We start from the raw sequence: 11,416 nt of genomic DNA, 5'->3' as shown, positions 1-11,416 counted from the left end.
GGAAATTTCCGGGTCGTCACAAGTTAGTTCTTATAGTTTTAGATGGAGCTGTTTAAATAATAAACACGATTGTTTACACCATATAAAATTTTATTAACGTCGTTATTTTTAAAATTTCGCATTAAGATCATATTTATATGTTATAAATCTTAAATGTTATAATGAATATTTGTTCCATTACATCAAACGTTCATACATAAACTCACGAATTCGCAGGTCTTAAACTAGTTTTCATCTATAGATAATGTAAAAAAAAAAATGATATATGCATTAAAACAAAAATAACGAACTTTGATAAAATGATAATGTTAAAATGTTAAACCAATACAATGTCATGCATGACACTTTTCTTCATATTACTCCGTAAATATTATTTTACAATTTAAAACACTTATTTTAATAAAACTAAAGTATTTTCATTAAAATAAAATATTACATTAATCAAAATAAGATTAAACATTACATTTAAAAAAAAAACTGAAATTAAACATTACAATTACAAATAATAATTAAAGTACGACTAAATGTGCCACACATCTTCGTATATAAAGGGTCGCTGGAGTTGTTGCTTAACGTTCGCGAGTGTCGGGAGTTTCGGGCCAAAATATCTCCGTCGGACGCCCCGCCCAGCGAACGAGCTTAAAGTTTGGAGTAGTTGTCAATACACAGATTAATGTCCTTTTGCATTTTAGTCCATTTTCTGCTTATTTGATCGGGTCGACGTGCCTCGATTACTTACGCGTTGTACTCTTTTCGAACCATGGTCCAAAATGAGTCCCTCCATTTTGCGGTTCCAACAAGCGGATTTTCGGAAACATGCAATAATGTTTCGGCCGAAATGCGGCTCTTCGCGTTAGACCAAGGATGTCTTTGGTGTACTTTTTTGTCCTTTTGAATCTTCAGTTGCCCGTACGTTTTGGATTTCAGGTACATTTGCGTGGTCGGATTCTTCAACTTCTTTGTCGCGTATTTGAGGTAATTGAAAATATTGGATGTGAGATTGGTAAGCTCGATTTTATTGTTGTTTTGGACAATACATATGTATGTACACTTGGCTATGTGTGTCGTTGGGTGGGTCTGAGAAAGTATTGATCAGCGGTGCAACTTGAGATTGAAATAATGAACGGCCTTGCGGATTGGAGTATGAACCAAAGGTTGACGGAAAAGTTTGTTGAGATTTAAGTAATTATTAAAAGAAAGGATCGCAATGAGATGTCGGAAATTGAACGTTTTGTTTGGGTTGTGATTTGTTCTTTTTTTTTTTTTTTTTTCTTTCCCATTTTGAGGTGAATGAATTTTTAAGAGTGATAGAAATTTAAATGTGGAGTTGTATAAAGAAAGATATGAGATGATATAGTGTTTATAGTGTTTGTGGTGGGATAAAATTGAATTTAAAGAGCAATAGTAACCGTTGGAAACATTAGTTTTTTTAGTGTTCAATCTTTAAAAAAACAAAAGTTTCAAATGGTATATTCGAGGAATATTCCCTTTCATCTTCATAATCCGATATGCTTTCCGATCACCGCTTTGAGTCACGAAATTTGGATGGCGGCCCGATAGCGATGGAATGCTATCGGGTGTGGTGGATGGCGATGCGACTAGCGGTAGAATAACACACCGATGCGAATGGTCTAATTTGACTGCAAGAAAATAAATGTTACGAGTAGTTTTGCAATTGTTGCCGTCTTAGCACCATAACACTTTTAGCTTTTGTTGAGAATTATACTCCGCATTGCATGTAAATATTGGTTGCACCATATGCAACTCACTTTTGTACTTGTGTTGATTTTAGTAATAAAACTTGTTGCCTTTTTTTTAAAAAAAAAAAGTTTTGCAATTTAAAATTAAACTAAAATGGAAAATAATGACGTCGGTAAAAAAAATTGTGTAAAAAATCATATAACTAAATAGTGTTAATAACTATTTCATTGCTTAAATTTAAATGTTGTGAATTGAACAAGTTTTATTTCTCCTATACTAATTGTTACCCCAAAAAATGTTGTTGGCTTTTTAAAAAAGCTCAAAACGGCATCTCTTCAACCACACTCCCACTTACTAATCTTGAAAAATACAACAGACTCTCACACCTACTCACTATCCTTAATTCATCCCTCCATCTATGTACAAATTAGGTTTTTCCCACTATTTTAATTCATTAACATTAACTAATGTGTTTGACGAACTTTTATATCGTTACCCGTTGGAAAAATCAATATATTTGCCTAATTTTATTCCAAATGCATCTTGTTGCACATATATATTGAAAATTGTAACTTATATGGACTTTCAATATTAAAATTAACAACTTAAACTTATACTTGAATTTGAATACAATGATTTTTTAAAGAAATTTTTCATTATCTCGATTTTGATTTAAGCCTTCATTAATAGCTTCATGTTAGTTTTAGCTACATCACATTAAGATATAAGTTATTTTTTGTTACTTTATTTATTTTCATTTAGAAAGCTGATTTTTTATTATTATTATTTTTTTAACGGAAGAAAGTCAAAATTTATTAAAAATGTGAGAGCAACCGAGTATACAAGACAATAAGAACCCATAAAGCGGCAGATTTAAAAAAGCAAAACAAACGCTAAAACAACCAACAACCAACAACCAAATTATAGATTCATAAACTTTTATTTCATAATACCACACGGTTTCAATCTTCTTACAAGCACGGATAAAAACACTAAAACAAGATACTCGTAAACATAACTTCGAGAACTTCAATATAAAAAAGACATTTATTGGTATATTATTGATACTAATATACCGCATAGAGAAGGATTTAATTATCTTCTCAAAAATGACTAGATATGACTTCACCAACGAGCATTCCTTCATCGCAACCAAGAATAATCCTGTTTACATAAGAATATTAACAAGTATTAAATCATTTATATTGACAATTAAACATCTAATTTAATATATATTTAAATTTAAATTTAAATTTAAATGTACGAATAAAAAAAAGAAAGATGTTAGACGTAATATTCGATGAACTTACTTAGACGGGCCTTTTATAAATCCAATAGTCCAGACCCGACCAAGTTCGGATTTAAACACATGGTCTAAGTTGTATGTAGTGGCATTCCAAATCCTTACAGTGTCATCTTCAGATCCAGTAACAATAAAGTTTTCTTTCAATTTAACATATTGAATTGAATTGACGTTGTGTGTGTGGCCTTCAAGTGTTTGAAGACAAGTCATTGTATCATAGTCCCAAACCTAAGTAGTGAGTTTTGATTCGTTAAGTCATACAATATAATAAAATCATAAAATCATAATATTGACAATATTATGGCATTGGACAAACCTTAGCAGTATAATCATCAGACCCTGTGATGAAATACAGTTTGTCAATAGTGTCAAGAAATTCGATTGAATTAACTCCCGTATGATGAGCGTTGACCGAGACAAGTGGAGCCAAATCTCCAAGATTCCATAACTAGAAAGACAAACATTTAAAATAACATATTTTAATAGATAAATGACAAGAATTAATAAGTTAAAATTCTAAAATTTCAATCAGATATTGTTTTAACTAAATGAAAATTAAAGTAGTAGCGTAGTAGTACCTTGACGGTATGATCAAGCGAAGCACTTGCGAACACATTGCTATCCATAGGGTTGAACGTTACTTTCATGACGTAATGTTCATGGCCCTTGAACGTTTTAGTGCATTCCCAACCGTGCTCCCAATCCCATAACTTTATAGACTTGTCATCGGATGCAGAAAGTATGTATGGAAGAGACGGATGCATAACAACAGACCTAATGTAGTCTGAATGTGCCTCAAATTCAATAACCTTTTCCATTGTGGTATAATTATAGACACGTATGAGACCATCATCAGATCCAGCAACAATCCATTCCTTGTGTGCAATGAATATTCCCGTACGAACTACAATACATATATAAATTACAAATAAATCAACTTAACTGTGTTATATGATCTACATTTTAACTATTACCTAAATAAACTATATGTGGGAAAATAAATATGTAACATACCAGGTGATTTGGCTATTTCAAAAGACTTCTCTATTGCCTATATAGAGGATGGAAGAAGATATTCATAAGTAATTTTGATTATTAAATCAAACGAAAAGTATTAATAACGCCGACTATATTAAATATATGATAAATGATAACTTACTTGAGATTGATAATTCCAAATGCAAATATTTCCCGAATACAGACCTAGTAAGACCCTTTAATTAAAAAGGCAAAATTTTTATCACAAAGTATGTTAGAATTCTATATAAGAATCACTAACATTTTGAAAAACTAAGAAAAGCGAATATAGGAGAAAGGTTTCATTACCATGGTTCAGTAGGATGCAAGTCGATTGATTTAACTCTTTCTGATTTTTGTTCAAGAATTTTCTGAAACAGAAACAAATGTTACTAAACAAATTACTAAACAAAATCTATATCATATACGATCCACAATAAAGCAAAAATACATAAATAAGAGTTTAGTGTTACCTTAATCTCAACAGTAGAACTCTATTGAATCAAGAAGTAGAACGCAACCCAAAAACGAAAAGAAACGAGTAAGTATCAGCTTGTATAACCATAACCGCATTTCATAGTAACAAACAAACAATTGAAATATAAAAATAAATAATAAATAAATAAATAGATAAATAAATAAATATGTATAAATATAAATATATAAGTATATAACTATAGATATAGATATAAATACAATTATTATAAATTACATATAAATAGAAGAGCATGTAAACGAACTCCTTCATAAGATTTGTGCAACATGCATTACGAATATATGCATGTACCAAAATATGCATATTTTATTTTAGGAATAAATTTATGTTTGATACGAGTAGATAATAATGCACAATGTTACGTGCTATTAAGCTAATAACAGAGACGAACTATGTACAATAACTATAACTAAAAGTAAAAAATGTACTACGTATATAAAAAGTGAAAATGTTAAATAAACGAGATATCTAAAATACTCGAACTAACCATTTTTTTTTTTTTCTTGGATAAAGATGAGATTGGAATAAACTTTTGTAGGTTGTTAGAGGCCGGAGGTCGATGGGTTCTGTAAGTGAATATGGAACATGTTATATAGTGTATGAGAATGAGAAATCTTATCTTAATATACAAGAGTTTGTTTACCAATAAAACCACATTGACCCAATGTTGTCACTCGACGTTTTCTGACCGTCCATTACGAACAACATTTAGTCCAACGGTGAGGATCGCTTTGTTTGTATAAGGGCATAACACAAGTGGATGACTTTGACTCGAATTGGAGAGAGTTCCGATAGGTAAAATACTAGACGATATTTAATATTCAAAGCTGGTGGGCTTTGATGCATATATATTATTCTTAACCTAAGTTCAATATAAAAATATTTTTCACGAATTATTTGGCTAATTTAGTTTTGTTATGATTAAGCCGTCGTATTTGCGTTATGCCTTAGGATTGGGTTAAATCAAATATAACAAGGATATATAATGTGTTATATCCTTAATCCTTTATCCTAATGTTATACGAGTATATAAAAATATAACAACGATATAATGTGTTATCTCAACCTAATTGCTATTTTCACCTAGAAGCTTACTACGCAACTTATGAATTAAACTTAATCAACAATATCAAGATACAGTGCAGTAAAAATTTGAAAAAGTTGAAAATTTCAAAATATATTAATATCATCTATCTCTATATAAATTATATACAAATCTTGAACATCTTGGTTCAGTTAATATATAAAGATTGCCTTGACGCTCAAGTCTAACGCACTTTTTCACACTTAAACCAAAGGAATTCTTGGCTTCACTATGCCTTGTGCCATCAACAACATTCATATACTGAAACAATGTTCATCATTCCAAAAGTAAGGACCACAATTCTCCGAATCAACTGCAAATCTTATCTTATCCAGCACACCACGCAAGGTGCGTAATGATGCGTGCGCAATGGGTGATGCGGGTAAGTTGGAGCGTATTCAGTAAACCAACCAACAACCTAGGTAACACGCACTACGCACAAACCACCACGCACCGTGCATGGTGCGTGGTCAAAGGGCATATTGGCAATTACAAAAATTCAGAGGCATATCCTTATACATTTCGAGATTTAGGCATATTGCAATGGTGATGCGTTTTTCAGGCGTGTTGGGTTGTGAGGTAGGGTGGTTGACGCTGACGTGTCATACGTGTTGTTAAACTAAGAAGTAATGCGGTGACGTGTTGAGTGACGTATTGGTGGGGTATTTTTAGCTTCTTTTTCACTTTTCTTGCAAATAATTAATCCAATTTTTATTTTGTTTATTTAGTTAAGTTATTATTTTGTAAATATTAAAACAAAAGAAATTAATAAAATGACTACAATTTATTATAATACCACCGTTTAAAAAGATTAAAAGTCATAAAAATAGAAAAATTAAAACGTCTCAAAAATAAAATACTACATTGATTTAAAGTCCTAAAAAATAAAAAATTACAATAACTTAAAGTTCTAAAAATTAATACTCTGTAATACGATTATACAAATTATATGGCCGAAACGGACGGTTTTATTCGTGCAATGTCGTTAGGCCGCAGGACGTCAGATTCAGTTGATCACGGTAGCATACAACGATTTTGTTTATTTATATTGTGTGGGGCCTAGATTTACTTTTACTTTCTAAGGTGTAGAAGGTGTAAGCTAACCTAGGGTCGTATTTTTGAATGGATTAACGAATTGAAGATCAAGTGGATAATTGTCTTTTATTTAAATTACCTAGATAAAGGATAGTAGTTAGTTTAAGCTAATGGTCCTAAGTGCGGAAAAGTAAATAAAGTGGAAGGATATCTGGAGTATGCAGATTAGGAAAATGTTGACCAAGATATTAGTTCTGGGTTAGGGAAAGGTAATTATGCTTATGTTAAGGCTATGTTTGGAATGGCGTAGATCTGGTTGGATGAGCCAATTACACAGACTTACTTATCTCTAGACTCTAGGAGTTCTCGTCAAGTAGTGAAAAGTATGTCACTTGATTGTATAATTGAAAGGTAACTATACCTTGGAGGTTATCCTCAGTAAAGTACTAGGTTTATTAGTGAGTTGAGCTATAATCCTAACACTCGTTATCAGTTTAGTTAACTGAATAACAACGTGTCGTGTTGATTGAACACTGATCACAAACGGAAGGAGTCCGTCGGTTTAAGTTGGTAAAACCTTAAATGAAAACTAACAACCATTTCATCATACTAATGAGATCATATCAATCCAAACATTATACATCATTACAGTTGATATACTGAAAGTAAAGCAGATAGAAACCTAATAGATACCTAGACAGTTGATATGACTTAGTCCTCGGGCAACAATCAAACAAGAACATGCAATAGACTTGGGTCATACAGTAAAGGCACTAACTAGATCTTAACAGCTCCTAAGAGGTCTATTTGGAACAGTCAATAGGCATACTAGGTCATTCATGCCTCAATTCCTAAGTTCCGTGTCCTAAAAGCCGGCCATACCGAGTTCATAGAATCTTCAGATACAGTATAACCAGGGGTCTTAATCCTATGAAGTAGCTAAGTTCATATAGGTGGACAAGTCCTGATCACAACCTAGGTTGGTCAATCCTTAAGATGCTAGCATACAAATCTATCAGACTCGCAAGTTCAGTATTACGACAATAACCGTACTAAATTAACATAATTACGCTAACCCAAACTTCTATCATGGCAACATACAGATTAATTAAGCTATCATGGTAATATCGGAACGCATTATTAAACATAAAAGGTAATAACACATGTTTAATACAAAAGACAAGCGTTTCGGATAAAAACCTAAAAAGGGTGAAGAAATCTGTCCGAGATCGCAGGGACTCGCAGGGATATCCTCCGGAAAATAAAAGCTAAGCTAGCTACTACTAAAAACTAACTAAAAAGCTTGAAAATATAAAGTGAATTACAAATTGAGTGTGTGTTGAAATGGATGGAAAGAGCCCTTTAAATAGACTTGGAATTTGCTAGCAAACGGTTGGCAGGCCGTTTGGCAGGCCGTTTACTGGGGCCGTTCGGTCAGATAAGCCGTTTACGATGCCCGTTTGCTTGACCCATGTGGCAGGCCGTTTGTCATACTGGTAAGCCGTTTGGCAGCCCGTTTGGCAGGCCGTTTGGCTTGCTGATTTGCCGGATCGTAACTTGATTTCCTGTCTTTCATCGTTTTCGCTCTAGAATATTCGTTTTAGCTCCATTTTACTTAATTCTTTTTGCATTGCTTTCGCAATCACTCAATCTACAAAATCAACCGAAAAAGCAATAATTTTGCCGATAAAGCTTTAAACTTTATTGATTTAGGGCTTAACATCGGTGGTAAAAACTCGACTTTTTGGCCGATATCAATAAACAAATTTGATAAGTTGAAATCGAGTCTTGACTCAGGTTTCCTGACTCAAGACTACTTGAATCGTAATTACGTTCAGAACTTTCATAAAATAATATACAACTCAATTCAAGAATGCATCTCTTGGCTCATTGTTTTTCAACATCCCATCCTTTATCCCACATAAGAAATGTAAATTCCTTCTTTGTTTCGTACGAAGAACACATTCTCCAAGAAGATGTGGGGTATTTCTTCTATACGGAAGTCACAAAACCTTGATATATCGACGTCAGTAATGTCGATATCCTTAAATGAATTTCGCGTTCCATTTGAGTATGACTTCCAGTCATACCGGATTTTGCCCCTGTAATGTATGTCCATACAAACAACAGTCGAATCCATGGTTGTGATTGTTTAGTATATCATGATAAGAAGTTGTTTGAGAAGTATAAAATTAGAGACAAATGAGAGAAAATAGAGTTGAGTTGTATAAAAATTGTGATGAATGTAATGTAGATATAGTTGGGTAAAATTAAAATTAATTATATAAATTTGTTAAAAAATTGTAAATATTCCTTGTAAAATTTTGATTATTTTTTATATTTCAAATTGTAAAAAGGTCCCAACCAATCCGAGCAACACACGTGTCAAACACGTCTAAACAATCGTCCATGCCGTTGGCTAGCACGCCGGATCTGTCGACCCTCCAACACATAGAGGAATGTTGCCTCAAAAAATTATTTGATCACAAATATTGTAATAGGCCTTAGACCGTTTGTAACGCACCCGACAATGGTCATCGGTGCCACCAACACGCCACTAACACGCCACCAACACGCCATTAATGCGGCGTGTCAGTGGCTCTTGAGTCCGGCGTGCTAGAACTAGGCACGGAGAAGGTGAAGGCGTGCCTGAATGATTTCGTCGACGTTTAATGTTTTTTTCGTTTTTTTTGGAATTTTTTTTCCAGCATCAAGATCACACGAAAATATGAACATTTAGAAGAGACACTTCGTGATGAATGTTATTATTTAGGCGGGAAAACGATCGACAAAAATAACATTCAAGATAATATTGTTCGTGAAGAATATGAACGTTTTTTTTCCTTCATATTTTGTGAAGTAAAATTTAGCCCGATTTAGAGTTTAGGGTTTAGGGTTTTGGGTTTGGTGTTTTGGGTCCATAAACCCAAAACACCAAACCCTAAACCCTAAACTCTAAACTCTAAACCGTTCGTGTTAAAAACTCAATCTAAATCCTAAATCTAAACCCTAAACCTAAACCCTAACCCCTAAATTTCTAAACCCTAATATCTAAACCCTATAAACCCTAATATCTAAACCCTAATATCTAAACCCCAATAGCTAAAACCTCAACATACGCTCGAAAAACACGATAATTGTTATATATTACTTCTTCGAGCGTTTTCCCGCCAAAATAAAAACATTTATCACTAAGTGTCTCTACTAAATGTTCATATTTTCATCTCATCTATAATGTTCGTGAACAAGGTTTTTTCAAAAAACGGAAAAAAAAAGTTTTTGCTTCCCCCGTTTCCCCCCGATTGGTTACATCCCTATTGATCCTACCAATATATATATATATATATATATATATATATATATATATATATATATATATATATATATATATATATATAAACATCTGCAATGAATTCAAACATATATGTGACACCGCTATTTTTTTTTTTTTAAAACGAGGCGGAAGCATTAATATTAATTAAACCATTATAATAACAAAAACATATAATGATTACATAACCAAATCATTTTACAGCTAGTATTAAACTATTACATCTAGTGTCACATGACATTACAACCAAATTTAGTTTTAACAGAAAAGACACATCAGAGTTTCTAAATTGTCAAACATAACATCACCATGTCCTTCTGCTCTCCAAAACACGATATCTACAAAAGCTAATAACCTGCAGGGAGGAGATGGAGGGGAATTAGCACGAAACTAAGTGAGTGCGACTAACTACAGGCCATAGCATACATAAACGTTATACTAATCATGTCACATAGTCTAACACACAAACATCACCCAAGTGCCATCTACAGAAACTCTGGCGGCTCGGCCAAACCATTAACCACCAGCTGATCGGACTGGGGCTTACCAGAAGTTCCTCCACTACCGTATGTATATACATAATCCACACGCGACGGACGCGTCATTCACACATATATACACCACGGTTGTCTAGGCTACCACAGAGGAACCCAACCCACAGGTTGATCTCTCCTACCGAGGCTACCACACAATAGGGACGCACTGGGCTCCAGCAGACAAGCATCAACTAACATGCAGTCATCACAAAGTACTAACTAACCACAACAATAAGTATATCTAACAAGCATGGCAATCATAATATAACATGCTTCTATATACTATATTCTCCAGTTAGTCCCACTCACCAAATACCAGCAACCAGCTCAGATAATCTACTACTGAGCGGCTTCCTTATCTTTTTCACCTGAACATAAGGCAAATCAAGTTAGTTACTGTCCATTAACACCAAATAACACAATATATAAATTTTTGTATCAAAAAGCGTCCACTAAAAATTTATGCTTAACACTTGTGCAATTTCAAAATTTACATCCTGAACATCAAAATACAAACGGATAGCATAACGGCTAAAAATCAATACTTGGTAAAATATTTCACTGGCAAAGACACTCGGTCGACTGTCATAGACAGTCGGCACTGTCTACACTCACTCGGCCGAGTGTCTAGTCACTCGGTCGATGGTCTATCACAGACACACTCGGCCGTGGGTCTTACACACTCGGTCGATGGTCGAGTCGGTCGGTCAAGTTTATCGAGACACTCGGCCGACTGTGTTTATCTGCAGAAGCTGAAGACAAAGTGGCGGGTTTCACCCAAAATCGCCCAATTCTTGCTCTAGAGCTCGATTACAACCTCAAAACTGACCAAATCAAAGACACTAAAGATGTAGAGACATAAACCCACAAGATTTGGACTCAAACAACATCAAATCTAACCATTTTGACCCAA

The 11,416-nt window shown here is 33.6% G+C and overlaps 1 protein-coding gene across 1 annotated transcript; it reads right to left on the bottom strand.

Annotated features, from left to right (window-relative positions):
* Positions 1–2,628: 2,628 nt before the first annotated feature.
* Positions 2,629–4,581, bottom strand: LOC139843938 (uncharacterized). The gene is made up of 8 exons (XM_071834121.1): positions 4,495–4,581; positions 4,331–4,392; positions 4,164–4,218; positions 4,019–4,055; positions 3,583–3,908; positions 3,321–3,452; positions 3,012–3,232; positions 2,629–2,865 (listed from the first exon to the last, which is right to left on the bottom strand). Exons 5-8 carry the CDS (start codon positions 3,820–3,822, stop codon positions 2,805–2,807), a joined length of 654 nt encoding a protein of 217 aa, XP_071690222.1. The 5' UTR covers positions 3,823–3,908; positions 4,019–4,055; positions 4,164–4,218; positions 4,331–4,392; positions 4,495–4,581; the 3' UTR covers positions 2,629–2,804.
* Between the last annotated feature and the right edge of the window lie 6,835 nt (positions 4,582–11,416).

The sequence above is a fragment of the Rutidosis leptorrhynchoides genome, chromosome 4, assembly GCF_046630445.1.
Source record: "Rutidosis leptorrhynchoides isolate AG116_Rl617_1_P2 chromosome 4, CSIRO_AGI_Rlap_v1, whole genome shotgun sequence".
Taxonomy (NCBI): Eukaryota; Viridiplantae; Streptophyta; class Magnoliopsida; order Asterales; family Asteraceae; genus Rutidosis; species Rutidosis leptorrhynchoides.
This window is presented reverse-complemented; position numbering and strand designations above follow the sequence as displayed.